This window comes from Danio rerio, chromosome 19 (assembly GCF_049306965.1).
Source record: "Danio rerio strain Tuebingen ecotype United States chromosome 19, GRCz12tu, whole genome shotgun sequence".
Classification (NCBI taxonomy): domain Eukaryota; kingdom Metazoa; phylum Chordata; class Actinopteri; order Cypriniformes; family Danionidae; genus Danio; species Danio rerio.
In genome coordinates, this window is record NC_133194.1 from 11915403 (window position 1) to 11940438 (window position 25036).

The 25036-nt window shown below is 35.4% G+C and overlaps 4 protein-coding genes across 10 annotated transcripts in view; 2 read left to right on the plus strand and 2 right to left on the minus strand.

The window, feature by feature from the left end:
• slc9a3.2 (solute carrier family 9 member A3, tandem duplicate 2) overlaps positions 1-2192 on the minus strand; it is an 82173-nt gene extending 79981 nt beyond the window's left edge. Inside the window, exon 1 of the mRNA XM_009294056.5 lies at positions 1913-2192. The gene's annotated coding sequence lies outside the window, so the exon portion shown is untranslated. The remainder of the gene's footprint in view (positions 1-1912) is intronic.
• Positions 1-11905, plus strand: part of lipea (lipase, hormone-sensitive a) — a 35617-nt gene extending 23712 nt beyond the window's left edge. The window contains exons 5-11 of one of the 2 annotated variants that reach the window (NM_001316725.1): positions 121-266; positions 1998-2183; positions 2665-2817; positions 4168-4312; positions 4547-4774; positions 8088-8467; positions 8544-9022. In NM_001316725.1, the coding sequence (NP_001303654.1) occupies positions 121-266; positions 1998-2183; positions 2665-2817; positions 4168-4312; positions 4547-4774; positions 8088-8467; positions 8544-8777 (1472 nt within the window). In that variant the 3' untranslated portion in view covers positions 8778-9022. Of the gene's footprint in view, positions 1-120; positions 267-1997; positions 2184-2664; positions 2818-4167; positions 4313-4546; positions 4775-8087; positions 8468-8543 lie in introns of both variants that reach the window. The other variant, XM_005159495.5, reaches the window with a different exon arrangement.
• Positions 1-25036, minus strand: part of si:dkey-3n22.9 — a 57293-nt gene that overhangs the window by 13592 nt on the left and 18665 nt on the right. For 2 of the 5 annotated variants that reach the window (XM_073931540.1, XM_073931536.1), the window contains exons 3-5: positions 23466-23624; positions 19058-19186; positions 2015-2192 (exon numbers count right to left, since the gene is read on the minus strand). Coding sequence is in view for 1 of the 5 variants with exons in the window: in XM_068215343.2 (XP_068071444.2) it covers positions 19058-19126 (69 nt within the window). In the remaining 4 variants the exon portion in view is untranslated. Of the gene's footprint in view, positions 1-2014; positions 2193-19057; positions 19187-23465; positions 23625-25036 lie in introns of those variants that run through there. The other 3 variants (XM_073931538.1, XM_073931537.1, XM_068215343.2) reach the window with 2 other exon arrangements.
• Positions 13893-24237, plus strand: tomm40l (translocase of outer mitochondrial membrane 40 homolog, like). Of its 2 annotated transcripts, none has more exons than XM_073930725.1 (10): positions 13893-14004; positions 14399-14604; positions 16640-16707; positions 16811-16903; positions 17001-17102; positions 17384-17489; positions 19079-19201; positions 21192-21268; positions 21357-21459; positions 23539-24218. In XM_073930725.1, the coding sequence occupies exons 2-10, from the start codon at positions 14400-14402 to the stop codon at positions 23676-23678; spliced, it is 1017 nt and encodes a 338-aa protein (XP_073786826.1). In that variant the 5' UTR covers positions 13893-14004; position 14399; the 3' UTR covers positions 23679-24218.

The window sequence follows — 25036 nt, forward strand, 5'->3', positions numbered from 1 at the left end:
CCATAATTATTGTTATTATCATATATGTGCGTTATCCCCAAAAAACACAGCTGTAGTTACATTAATCTCTTCCAGCTCCTTTAAAGATCTTTTATTACTGCGGTTTGCTCTTTTTTTCAGGCATCGCTGCTCTTTCTTTTTTTACATCGGGCAAATATGTGGTGGACCCTGAACTGAGGGGGGCGGAGTTTGAGCGCATCACTCAAAATCTCGATATGCAGTTTTGGAAAACCTTTTGGAATATTACAGAGACTGAACTTTTATCAGTAAGTACAAGACTGTGTGTGAGTACTGATGAAACACAAACAACTTCTGTCTTGTTGTATTCTACTATTGTTATGTGTTAGGGATAAGTATAGTATAGTTTCGTTTTTAAAGGTGCCATATACGACATTGGTTTAATTGGTTTTGCTCACGAGATGTGGATAAAGGCTAGATTATAATTAAACTTGACAGAAGAGAGTGACAGAGATGTATCGTGTTGTATTTTAAGCTTTAATGTTGTTGAAAACAGATGACAGTTGATCTGAGTGATTTGACACAATTCAGCAGTCTACATGTATTTGTTGAAACATGCGTTTCAAATTGCACAATAAACATTATAAATTAACAAAAGATGCAATAAAACATACCTTATGCCTCTTCGAATGGAGCCAAATAAATGTATAATCTGTAAATCTTGCTTTTTGCATCCTCGTCATAGTTTGTTTTGTCCTCTGATTAGCCAATTTTCCACCAGGGTTTTACACTTGAGTGTAATAACGAGTAAACAGTGGTGTCTGAGGCTCACAGTATGCCCATTTCCATATACTGATCTTTTATTATTCTACTATGCTTTGGTGTACCCAAATTTTCATTATAGGGCACCCATTTTTACCATAGAAATAATATAAGTCTCAGGTGTTATCAAGATGTGCCTGTGAAGTTTCAGCTCAAAATTATAATTTATTATCATATTTGTTCTTCTTAATGTTTTTTAGGTGCAAGCAACTACACGCTGTGTCTCTTTAAAAGCAAATCAGCTGCTCATTTTGTGCACAAGCCTTGTGCACACCTGGATGTGTATTGCTTATCACTAGCATTTTTTTGTCAACATTCATGCTCAAGCAGGTTACACTGTCGATGAGCTGAGTGAAAGTGCAAAATCCTGACATTAGATGGAGCTTAATGAAAAACAACAACTTTATGCTTTTGACACTCACTTGTAGCACAGAAGAAGTCGCCCTCATGCTTTTTCTTTGTGTAGTTTTCACATAAGCTTTTCTATTTTTGTTTAACCTCCATCAGAACAGCACATAAACACCTGGGGCCACATCCAAACGTGGGCATGAAACCTGGCGTACGCAAATTTTTGTGCGTTCACAGCGTTGATACATGAGGCCCCAGGACCTATATTTGAGCGATTGCATGCAAATGTCAACCTTGCCATGTATCAGTATATAAATCTGTGAAACAGTGTCTCTCTGAAATGGTAACAACACACTACTAACACAATTTTAGGCTGGTTTTTGAATTGTTTGAATTTGAGATCTTATTCACGAAAGACAATTCAGAACTCCAAGTGTAGCGTTTAAAGGCGTTCAGAAGGGTGCTCATTGAAATAGATGCTTTATGACTTTGCATATCTTTTTTTCCTGCTCAAACACAATTACAGAATTGTAAATGACACATTATGTTCATCTGAAGCAGGGGTGTCAAACTCAATTCCTGGAGGGCCGAAGCCTTGCACAGTTTAGTTCCAACCCTGCTCCAACACACTTACCTGTAGGTTTCAAACAAGCCTGAAGGACTCAATTAGTTTGATCAGGTGTGTTTGATTAGGGTTGGAACTAAACTGTGCAGAGCTGCGGCCCTTTTGGAACTGAGTTTGACACCTGTGATCTAAGGTAACGCATATTTACTAAATAGATACACTAATTTCTGACTGACCTTAAACTGAAGATAAATTGAATTGTCACTTTTGTTCTCTTTTTTTTAATTTCCTTTATTCTTTAAAGGGCTTGACAAGGATTACCTCTAGTGTGGTGCAGGTGAATGTAACACTAACTGTTCCAGCTGAGAGTCTGAGTTTGCCTCTGGCCTCTGACCCCAGTCTCTCAGTGGCTGTGAAGCCTCCGGTTGCACACTGGGGCCCTGGACCAGTCAATGTGCGCTTGATCTCGCACGTTCTCCGGCAAGGACAGGTTTGTGTGCTTGATCAAAAAGAAAAGATAAATATATAATCTCAGTTGTGAATGTGTGCATCCAAAACTGCTACTTTGGGAAATTCACACACGCACGCGCACACACACAAACAAACACAAACACACACACACACACACACACACACACTTAGATGATTAAAAATTGCATAGTCAATGTTGATATTGGGGCTTTAAACACAGCAGGCACTTTGATCAAAATCATGTTAAAAATCTATTTGATCAAACACTGGTGATCATAAAAACATTTTTGATGTATTTTGATGCCAGTGTTAGATGTTAACTTGTTGTTTGCATACATTGTAGGTAAACAAAATCCAATGTAAATTTGGAATTGAAGCCTTCATATGTCAAAATGGCATCAATGTATGGATGTCAAATGGATTAAAAGGTTTTGACCTCAAATCATTTGCATTTTTGACATAATTATTTAACATCCTTCATGTTTAATCTCTTCTCACAGGACAGTGCCGAACTGTTGTCACTTTCTCGTCCCGAGGGTCCTCAACTCTCCCTGTCAGGGGGTTTCAATCGTCAGACAGCTCCTCTTTCTCCATGCTTGCTCATACACTTCCATGGAGGAGGATTTGTTGCACAAACTTCAAAATCACATGAGGTATGGCTGTGGCAGTGTCATCTTCCTGTATAAGGTTGCTCACTAGATAGATGTTAGAGCTGAAGATCTTTGCCTGAACCTGACGGGACCCGACAAGTTTAGGCTTAATTTCTATCATTTTTGTCGGGCTCAGGCCCTATCAAGCCTAATTTTTATGGCCCGATCACAGCTCTACTAAATGTTTCTATTTGGTCAATGCTAAACACAAGTGTAAATGGGGTCTTTCGGTCACTTCCAGAGATGAGAGAAACATTCAACTTGATTGCTTTGGTAGTGTAAACACTCATATGATCGAATACTTTTGAATAGGGTAAAAAAAAACACATACTGTCTTCCTAATTACCTATGTTTTAAAGGTACCGTATGTAGGTTTTTTTTACTTTATTTTTCCTGTTGAACAAAAAAGAAGATATTTTAAAGAAAGCTGTAAATATTGACTTCCATAGTATTAGTTTTTCCTACTATGGAAGTCAGTGTTCACATGTTTTCAGTGTTTAACAGAATAAAGAACCACTTTTGGGTAAACAATACCAAGTGGGAAACAAATAATTAGTCAAAGTCGACAAAATTGGTGTAAATGGGACTAATGGGACGTTTACACTAGTGCGTTTTAGTTTTAAAACGGCGTTTTAGATCAAAAACGATCCGCGCTCACACTAGCGTTTCACCTAGCGTCTCTGAACATAACTCCGTCCACACTACGGCACCAAAAACGCATATCACGTGACCATTCGCGCACTCTGGGCATGAGCGTTCTAGTATACACAGAAAGCATGCGTCTCGCTCGGCATTTGGTTATTATTAGTCAACAAACGCCAATTGTACATTAAACGTGATGGCAAAGAAAGCAAGAGAGGTATTTTTGTGAACAGATGACGAGGTCGAGTTGTTACTAAACGAAACAAATGAATAACTGCACAATGGCGCCTAAAACAGACAATAGTGCAAACAAAGCTCCAATTTCTGTGCCCATGTTGTTGTTTACAGTACTGTTTTCCGGTAGCGTTAAAGCCATGTGTTATAGTCATGTGATAGGGCTTGACGAATAAGGGAAGGATACGCAATGACACAAAAGCCCCAATCAGGAAGCGAATCTCAGCAGTCCCGCTTTCGTTTTTCCTCATCCACACTGAAACGGAGCAGCAGCGTTTTCAAAACGCTCCGTTTTCGGCACTCGAGAACTCCAGCGTAGTGTGGACAGATGGCGTAACCGTAGCAAAACTTATGCGTTTAAAAAACAAAAACGCATTAGTGTAAACGGGGCCTTAGTCTCCTTTGTTTATTTGTGATCCCATTGACCAATATGCATTATAACACCAGGTGCTAACAGGGCCTTTGTTTCTATTGTAGAATTATTTAAAGAGCTGGTCTAAAGATCTGAATGTGCCCATCCTGTCGGTGGATTACTCTTTGGCTCCAGAGGCCCCGTTCCCCCGCGCTCTAGAAGAGTGTTTCTACGCCTACTGCTGGGCCTTGAAGAACTGCCACCTGCTGGGTTTGTATAATACACCACTTTCTAGATAGAAACTACTAACATTGAGTAATTGTTTTTTAAAATTTTATTTATGTAGTAATTTTAAAAATATTGTATATATATATGTATATATATCTGGTATAATTTATCCATTTAAGACTCTTTAAAGAACTACTTCAAAATGTGTTCTTTTAGTTGTGTGAGCATAATAATAGATATGGATATGACAAAGAAAATGTCAATTTTACTTCACAGGTTCGACAGCAGAGCATGTTTGTTTGGTGGGAGACAGTGCAGGCGGTAACCTGTGTATAACAGTATCTATGAGGGCCATGTCTCATGGTGTACGTGTTCCTGATGGGATTGTGGCAGCGTATCCAGCGACTTTACTAACAACAGACGCCTCACCATCTAGACTGCTCACTTTAATCGACCCTCTGCTGCCTTTAAGTGTGCTCTACAAGTGTATCGACGCCTATGCTGGTGAGTCACCGTAAAAAAAAAGCAGCTTTACAGTAATAAACAACTGCAAAACTGGATGTCAAGATTCTCCAAATAAAAAGCAGTGGAATATATTTGAAACTTCAGTGAAAGCAGTTTTGCACAAGGCCATGCTGTGTCTCTAATCATTTAACATATTCATGAGAAGATACTGTTGTTTTATTTGAGAAAGAAGATAGGGGAAACTAATTATAAACAAAATGATATATATTTATGTACAGTTTTCAATAAATATCAATATATATATATATATTCAGTGACCGACTGCTCTTACACAAATAAACCCACACACAGGGTGTGATGTACTCTGAAATCATAATCATATATTATTTGACAAAAAAAATATGAAAAAATGAGTAGATTCTTTGCTAACAATCTTTTCAACTGAAGTGGTAGAGAGGTGTATTTTTAGCAGCAGAATGAACCGCCAATTTATCCAGCATATGTTTTTTACCCTGCGGATACCCTTACAGCTGCAACCCATAACTTGGAAACAATTTAGTAGACAATTTAGTTCTTATTTAATTTTTCTATACCGCATGTCTTATAGGGGGACTTATGGGGAAACCCGGAGTATCCAAAGAAAACCCACGCAAACATGGGGCGAACGTGCTACCCACTGCGCCACCGTAAAATAACTTTTCTTGACAGTCAAATTTACAAACAATAAGATTATTATGCCTCTGAAAAAGCTCAGATGATGATGGTGTCAAGGTTTTGGAAGTTTCTGATTGGCTTATTGACAACATTTGAGTTAATTAGAAGCATAACTGTAGAATAGCATTTAAGGAAAACCTCAAACACACTGCTTTATTGTGTGACAACATGGGAAAATCTACAAGCCAGAATCAACAAAAAAGCCAGATTACAATTTGCTAAATTACACAGGAACAAATAATAATTTTTGGAGACATGTCCTGTGGTCTGTTGGAACTAAGCATAGATGGCATCATGAAGAAAGAACATTATGTAGAAATACTGAAGCAACATCTCAAAACATCAGCCAGAAAATAAAACTTGGCCACAAATGGGTCTTCCAAACAAACCATGATCCTAAGCATACTGCCAAATTAGTTAAAATGTGCTTTAAGGTTTTGGAGTGGCCATCACAAAGCCCTCAATTCAATCCTATAGAAAATTTGTGGGCAGAGTTGAAAAAGCTTGTGCGCGCAAGACAGCCTACAAATCTGACTCAGTTACATCAATTCTGTCAGGAGGAATGGGCCAAAATTCCTTCAAACTTTTGTAAGAAGCTTGTGGAAGGATACCCAAAACATTTGAGCAAAGGTTTACAGTTTTAAAGCAAAGCTAAAACAAAAATACCAAGGAAATAATTATAAACTTTGACTGTCTAGAAATTAATAAAAAAAAATTCTCAAATAAAATTATCTCTATATTCTGGCATTTAGCAAATCTTAATCATATAGGTAAACCAAACGGACCCAAAATAGTAAAGGTTTAGTATGATTTACCCTCACACATTTTTAAAAAAAAAATGGTTATGTTCCTTTTTTAGAGTGTATGTAAACTTCTGGTTTTAACTATATATATATATATATATGCCTAATGTCCGATGGCCGGAAAGTGATTACACCATGATTATATAAAGCAAATCCAATCCATCACTTTGTAGATAAGTGCTGTGGAAGTCTCTGACACTGGCTGTAATGCTGGGTTCACACCAAAAGCAAAGAGAACTTGAACATCAGGACACTTTTTTCTAGTTTATTCACAGGGTGCCTTTCACTTCATACTAATTTAATTTTAACTTTAAAATTCAAGTCGATTTTTTTAAACTCTGTTTGTGGCATTCAGCGGAAATTGTACTCTATTCGCAAATTATCATCAACTTTTTAAGATACTTACTTTTATTTACATACTGTGTAAACAAAGCATAAGTGGAAAACAGTCACACAGACCAGGGGCCTCATGTATCAACGCTGCGTACGCACAAAAACTTTGCGTACGCCAGGTTTCACGCTCAGAATCGCTCACGTTTGGATTTACTAACAATGAACTGAACATGGGAATATGCGCAGCTTCACGGCAGCTTTCTGGCTGGCGTACGCACATTTTTTGTGTGTGTCTGTTTTATTTCCATTGGCGACTCCTAGAGGCAGTTGTGTTAAATTCCTCTCTACAAAGTGTCTGAGCCTTGCAATGGCAGCTGTATGAGACGGGTTCATCTAGCAGGTAAATAAGGTTTCCATACTATACAGTTGAGCAGCTAAACATTAAAGCACAATTTGCAGCGGTCGCCTGTTTTCCCAATGTAATCTGAGCGATCTACTGCACGCACATTGCTATAAAGGCACCATCTGAAGATGAATTTGCATTCGTGAATCAGAAACATTTCCATTCAATAAATGTGCAAATAAAATATGCACAAACTTATTGATGATTCCTACTTGTCTTTCTCGTGATAAATAGTGGGCAAAATCTGATATGTAGCGGGGGAAAAAAAGAAGAAAGAGTTCATCAGACGCTGGATTCGAGCCGAGTTCATGCTCGAACGTGTCAAAACATGATCACATGCGTCTTACGAGCTGCGCCACTGAGACTGTTAAGAGTGCTGCAACATTTTACAAATATAAACCACACTATTTATTTTTTTTAATGCACTCAGTGCGATGTTCAGACCCAACTGTGTTAACCGCATCAGCTAAACTCTCCCACTCTATTTTTTTTCTTTTGTTGTTAATTCCGGAGAACAAACTTGCAAATAACACCGCTTTTCTCCGGTCTACCTCCGAAAGGAGCACCTCCAATTCACATTCTGTTCAAAGTTTCTCTTCTTGCTTGATTTTGCCATTGCTTTTTCGTTGGGTTTTGCCATTAGCATAGTCATTAGCATATTCATACGGGGGAGGAGGCAGGGAGGGGTTTTGCGCTCGTGCATGTTGCGCTCAGTTTCACGTTCATTCGGATGTACAAAAGAATATGTGTGGGATTCGGCGTACGCAGTGTTTCATACATCTGAATTTTTTTCTGCGTACGCACATTTACAGCTTTGTGCGTACGCAATGTTTTAGTAAGATTTCCACGCAAGTCTTCGTACATGAGGCCCCAGGTCATCAGAGGAGAGGACTTGAATGAAACTTTTCAGACAGAGTGGATGCAGATATGAATACTAGGAGACAATCAACGTGTTTTTTTGTTTGTTTGTTTTTTACTTGGATGTATACCAACACAAATAGAACTTTTAAAATAGCACAATTCTGACAATTTAAAATGTCTATCTACTGCACCCTCACGATTGCTTGTTTTATGTCTCGGTCACACATTTCATCATCAGGTTTGAGCTGTCGGTCAGTACAGCCAGCTCAGCAGTTGGACACCCTGGCAGCTCTGGGACAGGACACCGTAAAGATGCTGAGTAAATTTGCCCAAGGAGCAACAAACTGGATTCAAACTTTGCTAGACCCAAAAGCACCACCGTCATCCTCATCAACAGCCTCTGCAACCACTTCATCAAACGGTCCTTCATCTTTTAAACCACATTCCGAGGAAGCACCGCAAGAAGTCAAAGAATACCCAGAAAACTTTGAGCCACTGCGGTCTAGTTGTCTGGTGGATATAAAGACGCCTTGCACACCGATTATGAAGAACCCATTTGTTTCTCCACTTCTTGCTCCAGACAGTCTTCTCAAGGGGCTTCCTCCAGTGCATATAGTGGTAAGGCATTGTGAACCTGTGGTGAATCTGCACTTGGAGCTAACTATATTTTTAATGCTTTGATTCCTCTCCTCAGGCTTCCGCATTGGATGCCCTGTTAGATGATTCAGTGATGTTTGCCAAAAAGCTGAGGAATATGAACCAGCCAGTGACGCTCACTGTAGTGGAGGATCTTCCTCATGGATTCCTGAGCCTATTACAGCTCTCCAAAGAAACCCAGGAAGCAGCTGATATTTGTGTGAAACGAATCAGAGAAGTCTTGAAGCTGGAGGAACCAACAGATGATCAGAAGCAGTCAAGCGTTGTTTAGACAGTTTTATGCTTGGGAAAGTCAAGCAAAGTCCAAGGAATAGTGGACTTAAAGAAGTCGAAATAACTTCGACAGGTTCAAAAGCAGATAATTATTTAAAATAATGACAGGGATCCTGGAAGCACTTTATAGTTTTTAGTGTGACTGGCACAGAGACTTGGAAAGCAATACATCTGTAGAACTTCTGTCAGGTTTACATTTCTTTCAAGGCACAAGTATTTAGATCATCTCGCAAACAAAAAAAAGAAAAGAAAAACATTTAAATAAGTTAAGATATGGGAATTTGCAATCCATCTACGTTGGTACTTTATGCAGTAAAAAAGTGTCTTATTAATTTAGTGATGTAAAAATAGACCCAATTCAGCATACACTTCATACTAATACTGGCAATGCATATGAGACGAATTTGGAAATACTATCATTCATCCAAAAATGAAACTCTGTCATCATTTACACAGCCTGCACTTGTCCCAAACCCGTTTCAGTTCTTTCTTCATTTGGACACAAAAGATAGTATTTTTAAGAGGCCATTCACACAGAATGAGATATCCAATTATTATTTTTATTATTATTTACTATTTTATTATTATTTACCATTGTTTAACACGTGCTTGGCGGACATAAATGACAGTTAAAGGTGCAGTAGGTGATCTGCCTAAATGCTAACCGATTAGCATAATATGTTCAAAGCACAATCCCTCCCGTCGACCAAAGCCACGACTCCTTATAATCATGAACGTGCATCCGAAAGATGACAGAGGCCCACTAGATCATGTTATTGGCCAGTTAGAAAACTTTATAGTACTTTATAATACTATAATTTTGAACAAAACACTGTATTATATCTAGCAGGTTTTCAGTTGTGTAGCAAACAAAACTTGTCATGAAGTGCAATATTTCATTCATGTAAGAATCGCTGATCTCTCTCTCATGCGCTTTGTCCTAAAGTGACTACTGTATGCTTAGTGGTTGGCCGGAGGCATGCAGGAATTACACTTATTACTAGGCCATACTTACATGTGTTTTCTGACTGAATATTTAGAGTAGCATGGTAAACAATTTAGGGAGCCCCTCACAAGTTGTCATTGTTCAAAAATGACATGACAAATGTGAGTATAAAAGCAATTTCACTTCAGTAAAGCAGGCTAGGTGGAATATCGAAATATAAAGTAAATAAAAATCTACATTATCAATGCTGTTAAAAGACCTTATGAAACTGAAAATAGTCACATCTTTCACTGGAAGATGTCAGTGAATGCAACACTTCTGTGCATATAACACATTTGTAAAACAACACAATCTACATCAGCTTTGTGTGACTAAAATAGTTTTAAAACCTATCATTACCTGTCTAAAAGAAATACTTCAGCCATGGTGTCTGTGTGAACAGAGGTGTGCAGTTGTACAAATCTACATTTGCTGACAGACAGTCTGGGCTACTTATCAGAATTATGGGATTACGGGAGGAGTTTTTAATTGGATGAACATTTTTTATGCCTCAGGGTTATGCCTCACTCAGAAAATAAAAATATATAAAAATACATTTAGATTATTTACTTTATTCATTACTATTATAATGTAAAGAGACTTTCAACCAACGCAACACAAAATGTTTCTGAAGACAGTCACCTACTGCACCTTTAACTATGGTAAGTTTGAAAGTTCCCAAGCCTTTTAAAGCCACTAGACTAAAAAAGGCCGGATAAAACCTGATGATGGGACTCAAATTTACAGGTCAGGGTTCACCAAGCATAGAACTCTGGATATTTTTCGTACAAGCTTGCGTTTCCGGTCTGGTGCATTAATCTGCATATGAATGGAAGTCAGTGGGGCCTGAAAAGCAGAGTCTGACCACACCTTAACCATGCAAAAACATGTTCTTGTGTTTACTTTCTGGCTTTCCATAAATGAGCACCACGTTTTTAAGATACCTTGTCAAGTTAAAAACATTTTCAGCAGAGTAGATCACAATTGGTGGTTTTAAAACGTCACTTGAAGTTTAACCCATAGAAGCCGGGTCTCAGGCCTCATTTGCTTTGGATGGACTAGATGTCAGTGTGGGCCAGTTGTAACTTTCATAAATGAATATGTCTGCTTGTATATAACTGACATCATTATTGAAATATACACTGAATTGGGTCTTTTGAGTACATACTACATAAAAATGAATGCCTTTCTTAGTAGGTGTTCCTATATGGATGTATTGTTGATCTCCCAATACCAAAGTCTGAACCCCTGAGACTACAGTATGTCCAGTTTTACATCAGAGTCAATAGTTTTTAAGAGATTCATAATGACCACTGTTCTGTTCTGACCAAACTGAATGTCTAAACATCCACCGTTGTGCCTGTAGTGATGCAATATTGTCTGTTCAAGCTGCTTTTGCACTGGTAAATAACTCCTTTTTAAAGCAACTTGCACTGTGAACTTTGTGTCATAATTTCTGATTTCTTGTTTGAGTCGAAATGAAAAAGAGTCAACTGTTTAAACGTAGGGGAGCAAACAGAAAGTTACTTTCTGTTGTTTAATTTAAAAAATGCAGCATTTTTTCCAATGATAATAGTACATTTGATATTACTCTTTGCACTAATATTGGTCAGTAAAGCAGCACAGATATTCATGCTTTATATATAATGATAAAAATACCTAAATTGGCCCACATAAGAGGCCATTTTAGTCCAGTGCAACTTGTGACCTAAAATAAATTTACATTGAAAGTTAAAAGGTAAAATATAGCATCATTTTAAAATGTTCAATTAATTTTACAAGGATAAATGTGTGTGTGTGTGTGTGATATATGAAGATGCAGTTCTGAGCTTTACACTGTTGTGTCTTTTCATACCCTTGTCTAAACTTGAGCCTTTATATTAATAAGTTACCTCATCTTCTTTTTTTTCAGGAAGAACTGGTCAGACGCACAAGTACATTTAGCTTTAAGTAGTTACCAGTTTGTGTCATAATGCAGTAAACTAAAAAGCTGAAACAAGATTTGAACCTAATTTGATTCAGAACATGCTGATCTTTATTTTTATCTCATAACACCAAAGATGTTTGTTCTAAACTATATTTTTGAAGAGATTTGGATGAACTGAATGTCAAATGCGATAATAAATACTCCGCTGTTTTCATGAATGGATCTTTGTCTCAGTGCTTTTTGTTGTTGTATTAGTAACTACTTTACCATCTTTAGTTCAAAAAACTAATTCAAGGGACAAAACAATTATGAAATCATTGTTATTGTCGGTAATTTTTATTATTTTGAATTATTTCATTATGATCAATATTTTTACTAGGAAACTATTGTTTCTAACTATTGTTTCCTAAATATTTACTATGACTTATAAAATATACTGTAGTTTAGGACTGCACGATATGGAAAATACTTACATTGCGATATTTTTGTTTTGTTTTTTTGCGATTTATATTGCGATATTTCACCAAATGATTTAAATAACTTGATTTAGAAATAAATAATACACTATAAAACCCAACAGTCAGGTTTATCAAATGAAATGAGTGTAGTAACTCAAAATTGACAAAGTTAATTCTACTCATTTGAAAAGAGCTTTGAACAGTGTTGAAGGTAATGAGTTAATTAAATTCCTCATTACTTCAACTTAAATGGAGCAAGTTCACAGTACCCATATAGATTAGTTTTTTTACTTAAATGGTTTGTTGCAATCGTTTTCTTCAGGCGGTTTGAGTTGCCTCATCTTATTGAGTTTTACAGTACTCTTTTGGTTTGAGTTCTCTTCATTTATTGGGTTTTACTGTGCTCAAATTGCTTCATTTACTCAAATGGATTAAGTTCACAATACTCATTAGGATTAGTTTTTTAACTTACATGGTTTGTTGCAATCGGTTTCCTCAAATGGTTTGATTTACCTTAACTTTATGAGTTTTACAGTGTACTATAATATTCTTTGGGATGATTTTGTAGAGTGCATTTGCAGAAAAAGATCATTAACAAGTTACCAGCATAGATAAATAAAGTAGAGCAACGATATAGATAAACACTACTCAGGTACAGAAATAAAATAATCAAATGTACAATAAAGTTGTATAATCTTCATTGTGTAAATAATTAAATTAATCTTTGTTAAAGCTAATCCAGATTGCAGATCCTGCTTTGAGACTATTGTGCTATAAAAATGCTAAAACGTTATTTTGTGCAGCCCAACTGTGGCAACTGTCTATTGCTATTACTCTCACTGTTGATATTAATGAGGTACACACTTTACAATAAAGTCCATTAGTTAACGTTAGTTTATGCTTTAAAATACAAGAGCCATTCATTTGTAACATTTATCACTATTTTACTAAAAATTTAACTGCTCATCGTTAGTTCATGTTAAATCAATGTCAATAAATATATTGACATTTTTAAAATGTTTAATGTTGAAATGAATATTATTAAAGTCAATAACAGATTATGTTTATTGTGTTAACTATTGGGAGTTAACAAATAGAAATCGTTTGTACAGTGCTGTCCTAATTATACATGCCAAATGCAAATATAGACTACTACATGCTTTTTCAGCACTCTTGCTTTTGAAATACAACTGTTCCAGCTTTTACCTCGTCCTGAGTTGTCACTATTGATTTTATGTCATTCAAATGTTTGAATTGAACGATTAAGACCTATTCTGAGCAGTTTGGTTTGTTGGATTCAAAGCGACCTTCAAAGTCTGTTATTTATTTGACCTTCACCCAAATCCTTCTACTTCGTGTCCGCTCTTTCAACCCCGCTTTATTTTGACGTAGTGACTGACAGAAAAACAAACCAATAGCCATTCAGTTTTGGTTCCGTCGAGCTGAGAGTAGGAGGAACGGCATATGAATTCGACTCGTTCACTTGAATCGGTTCTTTCGAAAAGATTATCTGAACGAACTGATTCAAAAACTCGCTAAGTAGTTCTTTTCAAAATTAAAAAGTAAAACTTACATTATATAATGTAAAGATGCTGAAAGATTCACAACGGCCCGGTTCCATTCATTCCGACTCGTAAATGAATAGTTCAGACTGGTTTAATGAACGCATTTGCTGAAAGGATTCGACTCTGAATGATTCATTTCTTTCACAATACATCGATGGACACACGTGGTTCTGTAACCAGGAGACCCGTCCTCTGAGAAGCTCAACGTGAGTTGTCATTGATTCATTCATTGTCATTGAGCTTTTTTTCAAATATATAGCACATCTCCGAGTAATTTCTCTACTAGAAAGGTTCTTATTTGTTCGATCTAAATGGCATTTGTATTGCATACATGTGTAATATCTGGCGAATAACACAAAGCTTGTGGCATTTAGCTTGTGAGCTAATTCATCAATGAACTGTTAGCTGAAGTAACGTTACATATATGTATTTTAAGCTGGATTCTTACCGAAACAGCAGCTTCTAATTGTCTAAAATCTACAAATCCATTATATTTCTTTATTTATTTTTATATAAAATAAGACATTGAATGACTTAAGGTTTTTGCCTAAACATAACATGCACGAACTGTTAATAGTCCACAAATGAAAACAACTGGCCTAACTTCCCTAAGCTGCTTATGATTGTTTCCTATTTCGATTAGATAATCGTGTTTTTAGTCATGTAATTTCTGTCCTGTATCAGAATGGGCAGTGTGTTGGCTGCCAGCGCCCCCAGCCCACCTCCACCAGGGCCGGGTGCCCCAGGTTTGGTATCGGTGCCTCCGGGATTTACGATGCCCCCCGTCTCACCGGTCTCTGCCCCGAGCAGCTCTCCAACCGGGCAACAGGACACCGAGCCTCCCCTTCCAAACCCCGGAGGATTTGAAGAGTGCCATCGCAAATGCAAAGGTAAATATTATTACTTTATCATTAAATAAAGACAGAGATTATAAACATACCTAATTAATCGGGTATCTAACGTTAACTGTACAATTTAAGTTTTGTATCGTGTACTGCATTGTTGTCAAATGGTGCAATAATAAATACTGAAGTTATAATAATAAATTGTCGGCATAAATACTTTTATTTTGGGTTTATGAAAGAAACCAACACTCATACAGAGCCATTTTTCCATAGGGAATTTTAAAACTCTTTTTAAACCATTATAATTAAAAAACAAACCAACCATCTACGAGACTAATTTCAACATAACAAAATTTTATTTGAAGCACAAAAAATATGAAAATATGACTAATCTTTTTATTTCTTGAACCTAACTGTTGCATCCCGCACATTTACGTTACATTATAAATTTTAAAATAAATGAAAATAGAAATTATTTCTATATTCGTCTATTTGTGTTACAAATGCATCTTTAGTCAGCCTAAAGCCCTGGTCAGATCACATGAATTTGTCATGATTTCGGCACAATTTCCTTGAGTTACGGCCCATTCACATAGGGCGTCGGCGTAAACGCTTCCCATTTACTTTGAATAGGTGACGTCAAGCAGTGCCCAACTGAATTGTGGGTCTGTCGGTGCTGCTTCAGTGGCATTGCTCACTGCAGAAGTTGGGACTTTTTCAACTTTTCAAGCACAAACAGAAGCGCCAGCCAATCAGATTGCTGTATGCAAATACACCAGCTGAGACATAGCCGATTGCTGACTAATTTTATTGGCTGATGCTGATATGATGACCACATCACCTGCAACTTCATCGGTCATCGGACACACCATTGGTCAAGCATTGACGCTGAAACCCCGAGTGAATCAGGCATTAGGTTGACGTGGGGATTTGTAAACCACAAATGGCTGTTGTGACACAAGATTTAATCGTTTCTTCTTGTTTAATGTGGCATAGTTCACGACAACTGATATAATGCCTGCAACGCCTCAGGACACCATCACAGAAAAGCTAGCATGTTTAATTTTTTTCTCGTTCTTCAAAACGAGTTGAGCACCTAATTTCTCGGTTATCTCAGCGGCCGCTGCCGTTAATGCGCCAGTCAGGTAATTTAAAAAATAAGCTGCATATTAACTTATGGGTGGGTCACGGGTGGATAAGATCAATCATTGGTTATGCAAACTTTAACTACCTTTTCTAAGATATTAAAGTGTCACAAAAGGGCATATATGCAGACATCTCCATTCTTACAACAAGTTTCTGAGTTCTCTTATCCTTCCAACAGAGTTTGTTCTTCTGAGGTAATCTGGGAATATGTTCAGTGCTGCGAATACATTGCAAAAGCATTTCTTGCTTATTCAAATTTGTTATTAATAGTGAAAACAGCTTTATATAGGCTTCTTTAAAAAAAAACTGTTACTATTTCACTTTAATTTTATTTGAGGCTAGATCAGGGATGGGAAAACTTGATCCTCGAGGGCCGGTGTCCCAGCAGAGTTTTGTTCCAACTCTAATCAAACACACCTGCTTGTAGATTTCTAGTGATCTTGAAGACACTGATCAGCTGGTTCAGGTGTGTTTGATTAGTGTTGGAGCTAAACTGTGCAGGACACCGGCCCTCCAGGACCGAGTTTGCCCATCCCTGGGCTAGATTATTATTTTACTTAACTAACCAACACAATCTCATGGCAATTCGTGTTTTGACGCATATAGCAGACTTGTTTTGAAGCGCTTCACCTCAAATGTTATTTTTTTGGTTTACTGTTCCAAAATATTTTTTTATGTTTCTCAAATTAAAATACAATGTGCACAATAGGAGAAAATGTTTTGTTTTTCACCCAGACATTTAGAAATAATATATTTAAGAGCAGTAATCTCAATACCATGATATCGTGAAACCATGATATTTATATCCAAGGTTATCATACCGTCAAAATCTTAAAACAGCCCATGCCTAGATCTCACCGGGGCTGAAGACACATTTTTAACTTGTTTTTTTATGCCAGATTCATGTTTTATCAAACTAATGTCTGTCCCTCAGAGGTTTTTCCAGTGCAGATGGAGGGTGTCAGACTAACAGTGAACAAGGGCTTGAGCAATCACTTCCAGGTTAGTCCACTGAACATGTCTTGGGCCATGATGTTGTAGCAAGCCTTTACAATTGTGTCAGTTTTCCCTAGCATTACCATAATCATCTTGTTATACTTTATAGGTGAACCACACGGTGTTGTTAAGCACTCAAGCAGATTCCAGCTACAGATTTGGAGCGACGTATGTGGGAACCAAACAAACAGGACCAGGAGAGGTACACATATTTACAAAAATAAACACATATTTTGAACAAAGTTTGATTTAACAAATTAATTTGTGTTATTTACTCTAAAACTTTATTTTGCTGTCAGGCCTTTCCCGTCATGGTTGGTGATATGGACAACACAGGGAGCTTAAATGCACAGGTTATTCATCAGATCACTGACAAAGTACGCTCTAAATTCGTCTTCCAGGTAAGTGCTTACTTGTGAAAATACACACTTTTTTGCTTTGTTCAGAAAAAGAAAAGCTGATATTTTGATTTTGTGTATAATAGAATGTTTACAGACATTATAATCATATACTTTAGATACATTTAAATTAAAACAAGTACTCTCAGGTATATTATAATTGCTATTAAGTGCATTTCATATTTGAGTTTTGTAATATAAGTTGCTGCATATTTTATTTGATGAAAATACAGTAATTCTGTAGTATATTAAGGGAATTTAATAATATATTGCATCTCAATCAGACTCAGCAGCAGAAATTTGTGAACTGGCAAGGAGACACTGAATTTAAAGGAGAGGATTTCACTGCTGCTGTGACATTTGGAAACCCAGATGTGTTGATGGGATCAGGTAATTGTCACCAGTTTAATCCACGTTTGTTTGTGCTTCACTTAGGCCCAATCCCAATTATATTTTTTATCCCTTCCCGTTGGCCCTTGAAACAGAGTGTGAAGGGAAAGGGCTTTGAAATTTACCACTGAGAAATGGGACAGCTCTACAGCACCTGCACACATCATCCTATGTCATCGCAATCTTTTGCTTCATATGAGATCGATGATGGCGACTGCTGTTGTTATTCCAGTTGCATTATTTTTGGGTATTTATCTTCAGGAAACCATTGAAGGCATATATCATGTTATCATAAAGACATAATATGGCAATAAGGTAATAATGTGTCTGGGGCTTTGGGGCATGACATTTCGAAACCCCCCAAATTTTCTCCACTTGCCTATGTCATTTTTTACCCACACAATCAAATTCAAAACCGCCCAATCTGGCAACACTGACAGCGAATGTGACATATTTTCCTTGTACAGTCAAACTAATCTGCTTCTCCTTTGTTTTAAATTTAACAATTTAATTTGACCAATCTTTTTAGTTCTTGTTCACACTCACAGAGATTTTAGTGACAGTTTGGGAACTTGTTTGAGTTTATTACGTCTGAGAGATTACTGCAAATTCACTACACATCTATACTGACATACTGTATTTAACATCAGAAATATGCAAATTGACATATGACGTAATCTAGCTTTTTGGGCAAAGCTTAGCGCCTTTTCATTGAAAATAGTTGGCAACACTGCCCCTTAGCCCTAAGCCTTCAAGCTAAAGAGAATTGTAAAACCCCTACCTCTTCACGTGAACACGCAAAACAAGGGGTAGCGGTGAGGCGAATGGCTAAGGAATAGATTTAGGATTGGACCTTTATTTTCCTATGTCCATGTAAAGTTACTCAATCAGGCCAACATCCATCCAATCACCGGCAATCCATCTCAATACAACATTGTACATTTTAACACTCTTTACCAATACAGTTTTAATGGCATTAGTTTAAAAGCTCTCAATGTGACACTGACCTAGACAGACTGATATGGAAACATTAGTTTCTTATCATTTTTATTATAGTTTTCAAAACTTGTCAAAAAAGGTTATGTTGAAAAAAGTGCATGTATACAGGTAGAATTTAACACATAAGTAAAAATATGTGGCTAAGAAAAAATTTCATTATATATATAAATATAGAGAGATAGATATGGGTTGCGGCTGGAAGAATATCTGCTGCGTTGAAACGTGCTGGATAAGTTAGCGGTTCATTCCGCTGTGGCGACCCCGGATTAATAAAGGGACTAAGCCGACAAGAAAATTTATATATATATATATATATATATATATATATATATATATATATATATATATATATAGTTTTATTTATTTATTTTAATTTTTTTGGATGAGAAAAGTAAAACTGGGCCATTAGAAAACATCCTTAATGTTCAACCCTGTATACATCTGATTCCATACATAATGCTCTTAAAAAGAGGACTAAAAAAGTCTTAAATTTGACTTGATGAAATCTGCAGTAACTAATTTATTTGTATTTAGCCTTCAGTTAACTTTTCTAACTTTATTTTTCTCACCTCTCGTCCTGCCGCTCTCAGGAATTGTTGTAGCTCATTATCTCCAGTCTGTGACTTCATCGCTGGCATTAGGAGGAGAGCTGGTGTACCATCGACGGCCAGGAGAGGAGGGCACAGTCATGTCTCTGGCTGGCAGATATACAGGTAATCACTTAAGAGAGCAGCAGATGGGCAGGTGACAGTATCAAGTTGTCATAGCAAAGTAAATGTTGCATCTTCTATTACAGTGTTAATTTCATGAAAGAACAAACACTTTCATGAGTTGAATAATTAATTCAAAGTAAAACTAAACTTTTACATTAAATAAGTTTAACTGTGTAACATTTTATTGTAAAGTAGATATATAATATGTGATTTATAATGTGCACAAAAACAACCATAAAAAGTAGATGTGAGTTAAATAATAATATTAGCTTCAACACAATCTCTCTTTAGATTTTGGCTAGTTGGTGGTTAAATTGTGTTAGCAATAGGCCTTCATGTTTTTTAAACAGTATATTTACATTTGTTTAATTAATTATTGTAACATTACTTAATTCTAATAATGCATTAAAGAAACTATTTACCCAAAAATGAAAATTCTTTCACCATTTACTCATATTTCACTTGATTCCGACCTGTTTGAATTAAGAACACAAAATAAAATACTTTGAAGAATGTTGAAAACCGGTAACCATTTACTTCAATAGTATTTTTTTATTGTTTTTGCTTTTTGTATGTTTGGTACTAGAGTAAATTGTGAGTTAATTAATATTTTTGAATGAACTTACATACATACATACATACATACATATATATATATATATATATATATATATATATATATATATATATATATATATATTTACTGTTAATAAATGTTAAATGATTTATTAATAAATGTAATTTTTCTGGTAATAAATGTTAATTAGTTGTAATCAACATCAACAAATGTGTTGAGTTTTGATTATATTTAAAAGGCTTCGCATTGTGTTGCCATGCCCTCTTGTAATAAGCAATGCTTATTATTAAGCAAGTTTGAGCTGTAGTTAAAGCAATAGGCAGATTCGGGTTGTGGTATTTTGATTTGTGGCTTGTTTATTTGTAGTGTTTATGTTGAATTTATTTTGGGCTTTGATCTACTTTTCTCCTTTTGTTTTTTGAGAAAAATCTGTTAGTTATTAATAGTTATTAAAAGTACATATATATTTACAGTTAATAAATGTTAGCTGAAATCCATTAAATAATAATAACAGAATTAGATACAGTTTGAAATTATTACCTAATATTAACAGGTGTTTAAAAAAAGCACTTCTTACATTTTCTTAGTAATAGTAATAAATAGTACTGAATTTTTAGAAATCAGGGGACGGTTGCACCAACAGTGCGTAAGTTAAGTCGTAGCCTAGTTGTAACTTAAAGGGACGCCAGTTACAACTTACACATCACTAAATATTTTTGTGTTGCACCACTGGACTTAGTTTAAACATAACGCTACATTCCAACTGAATATTTACGGCAGCCTCCCCCCATGTACAACAGAAAAAGAGATGACAGCAAGATTATTTTACATTGAGGAGTGCTCTGTGGTAATTGTATCAAATAAATCGAGAATTTCTTTATGACTGAGTTTTTCTTCCTGCTCTTTTCTCTTCATATGTAGGATATATAAAAATCATGTGTATTTTGCGTGCATTCACGAAGCAGGTATGTGTGTTATCTGTTAATAGTGACTGACTGAATTAATGTGCTATAAAAATAATATCATTTCATTTTCATAGGACAGTTTTATATATAGACGCATTAGTTGCAGAATTTTAAAGCAGTTTAACTATTTAAATGCTTCTTATTGGATATTACGTCATTCAGTGCGACTGATCACGACTTTGCGGAGAGCTTACGACCTACTAACTATGGTTTGCCTTAAGAACATGTGGTGCAACTGAAATAAGAACAAATTTAGTTAAAAGTGTGGACTTTACGTTCCAGTTTAAGACAGAACTTACGAACAGCTTGTGCAACCCGACCCAGAACATCTTTAAAAAACATTTTTAGGTATTATTTCTGGGCTCGCATGATTGTTTCAAATATAATTGTCTAGTTTTTGAACAATATTAATGCTGTAACTTTTATGTAAATGTGTGTTGAAAAACAGGCAGCAACTTCATCGCCACATTGACACTAGGAGGAGCTGGAGTTCATGCCTCTTACTACCACAAAGCCAACGATCAGGTAAATGTTGATCAGCAGAACAGAATGTCAGAATGAGAAATGTTTTATGGCTTCATCATAACATTTGTTTTTGTTTTTTTGCTTTTAGTTGCAGGTTGGAGTGGAGTATGAAGTGAGCACTCGCATGCAGGACACTAGTGTAACATTTGGGTACCAGCTGGATGTCCCTAAAGCCAACCTGGTTTTTAAAGGTTGGTACATACAAACACATTTATCAACATCTATCATCAGCGTATTTGAAGAGTTATAAGCAATTCAACAGCTTATTTTCACGTGGATCGAGCACGCCATTGTTAACATCGGGGCTTAAAGCCTACCTTTTCCCTAAGGAGTAGATGTCCTCCTAACTTAAAATAATACAACTGATTTGCCTTTTCCTAATTAATGGATACAAGGACACATTTAAAAGATGAATCATTTATTTGAATGCAGAATGTATGCTGTATATTGTTTGCTCTAGTGTTTTTTTACAATTACATTTGTTATTTATTATATGCCAGAAGTAGTTTATTGTATTAGCAAAATACTGGTCATAACCATAATGTTTTTTTGTTTTAAAGCTTATTTAATCAAATGTGCAGCACTCATATTTTAATTAATTAACTTTAACAATCACATTAAGCCATATACTTTGAAGATTCTTTACATTCACAAACAGCTATATTACATGGTACATTAAGAATACTATTCAGAGAAGCAAAATGTGCTCTTTCAGGGTGCTTTCACACCTACACTTTTGTTTCGCAACCGGTCTCGTTTGCCCAGTTAGCGTGGTTCATTTGGCATATGTAAAACAATCGTGCTCGGATCCGCGCCAAATCAATCGCTCCGAGATTGCTTGAATGAGGTGGTCTCGGCTCGATTGAAACGAACTCAACAGCAAAAATTATGCACACAATATTTGTACTGTATGAAGTAAATATCACGTCAGATTATGTTTAATATGATTAGTGACTTTTTTTTACAGACAACCACTATGTTTTTATAAACTATAAATGGTTGTTTTTTTATAGTTCTAATGTGCATTTCAGTGTTTGAAACCTAAATTATGTGTTTTGTGATGCTTTGTTATTAATGTGAAGCAGAAGCATGGTGCGCGTCTCACTGACCACCAGTGTGTAGTGAACTTATCAGGGGTTAATGAGCAGCTGCAGATTGAACTATGAAGGCAGGGATCATGTCTGGTGTTAAAAATTGGGTAATATTTTATTTTTGATGGTCCATTTGAGTATTAGTAGACTGTCTGCTTAATATCTGTTGATACTGCTGCTAAACAGACATTTTACCGACTATAAGATCAGTCTACTCATAATCAAAAAATTTTAAATTAGTTAGCATGTACAGTTGAAGTCAGACATTTAAAGGCTTAACTAGGTTAGTTAGGCTAACTGGTCAGGTTAGGCTAATTAGGCAATTTATTGTATAACGATGGTTTGTTCTGTCGACTAAAATTTAAAATGGTGCTTAAAAAACTTAAAACTGCTTTTATTCTAGCCAAAATAAAACAAATAAGACTTTCCCCAGAGGAAAAAATATTATCAGACATACTGTGAAAATGTCCTTGTTCTGTTAAACATCATTTGGAAATATCTAAAAAAGAAAAAATAATAATTTCAAAGGGGGGCTAATGTTTCTGACTATAACTGTACTTAAAATTCAACAAACCGACCATCAAAATAAAATGTAACCAAACTTGTATTGTTTGCAGAGTCTGATAACCTAGCCTACTGTTATTTCATGTTAATTTGTTATAAACAGTATAAGCGGTATACAGTCAAAACTCATCAAAGTGAAACTGAGACATTGGCTACCGGCACATTGAAGAATGGTGTAATAACAAAAAAGTTTAAATAGAATATTAAAGTCGTGGACTTTGGTCTTGTTGATGTATTAACTATATATGTGAAAGATGGCTATTTCATGTAAGCCTATGTATTTTATACTTTTTATAAATGCGATTTTATTTATTTATATGCAGTTTTATTTTTTTTATATGCAATTTTATTATTATTAAGTGAGTCACTTGTAGGCTAAAAAATCTGGGCCACATTTGCAGTGTAAACGTAGCCTTTGAACTTGAAAGTAAGATAAACTTGTTAAATGTGATTTATTGTGTTTTACAGAAGAGGATTATGTCGTTATATTTTTATATTTAAATAAAAATCCTCAAATTATTATTATTATTGCAAAGACTTACCCAGTAATTGTCATCCATATATGACTCCATTGGATCATCCTCTGAATAACAGCCTCTTTCTCTCTGTCTGTAGGTTCTTTAGACAGTAACTGGGTGGTTGGAGCCAATCTGGAGAAGAAGCTTCAGCCTCTGCCTCTGTCACTGGCCCTCAGCGCTTACCTGGACCACAGAAAACACAAGTTCCAGTGTGGCTTTGGCATCACCATTGGTTAAACCTGCCTTCATTTTTTGCTTAATTCTACAGTTTACACGCACACACCAGATGCTGGTGAAGGTTGCTGGTCAAACAAGTCAAACACACTTAAACAAAATCAGTAACTATGAAGCAAAAGAAAGCATTGATTGCTAATTTATTGCATCAAAGCAACCTCAGGCTTTCCATTTCATTTCTCTTGTAATATGAACAAAAAACAATGATCATTATAATATGCAAAAAAAATGTCATAAATACATCATACATGATCATATATGAGAACCGAAAAGAAATCCAACAAAACGAGAAACAGATTTATATGTGTGTCTTGTATGTGTTAGTTGTCAGTTCTTTTTATATAAGTTATTTTATTTTGCCTTTAATAAGGAGATTGAGGGTTATTTTACTTCCAGTCAATGATTTTTTTTTTTCGTCAGAATTATTTTTTTAAATAAGTTCTGGATCTCTGTACTTGTATAGGTACATACATGGATACAATATTGTATGCATTGCCTGTATTGAAAATTGTGGATAAATTATTATTAAAACAAAACATTATACATCTGTTTATCTATTAAACTGAGTTGCTGAGATTGTCTATGCATAACGCCATAATCTGTTAAGTTAACAACTGATTATATATACTAATTAGACATGAATAATAATGTTGTGCTTGATATAAAGTCATATTGCTAATATAACTTTGACTGAACCATCCTAATTATTTTATATAACAGAATGTCTTTTATGTTATTATAATTTTATAAATAATTTTAAACTGGTCTTAATTTTAAAAGACACCCATCCAATCACCAAAAATCCATCTAAACAACTTTTTTTATATATATAAATTATTTTAAAAAGTTTTTATTGCAAAGATTTACACTTCACAACACCTGTTAAGACATTTTTACGGCAAATTCTCTTAATTAAATTCCCCGATAAGGAAAAGAAAACTGAAAACAATTACACAATTCCTCATGATAATAACAGCAATATATTCCTGTACATGATCTTCCATTTACAAAAACACTATCTGCAGAAGTAAGAGTGAGTAGACATGATCTTTATAAGTAGGCATATTAGGCATAAGGTTTTATAACAGAAACACATTAGGTTGAATAAGAGTTAAACTCTATTAATTTGGACAAAAAGCGAACAAATATATTTGTAATTTTCTTCATTATAAATATACTTTCGACAATGCTAAACTTGTCATTAAAAAGAAAAATAAACATGCTGAAAAAAAGTGTATACAACTAGATACATTAAGATATGAGGTTAAGAAATAACTGCATTAGATTTTTTTTTCCAATTCTTTTGGCTCAACCTGGCTATCACAAAAAAATATTAGTGTTTAGCCCAGAATGTCTGAAGT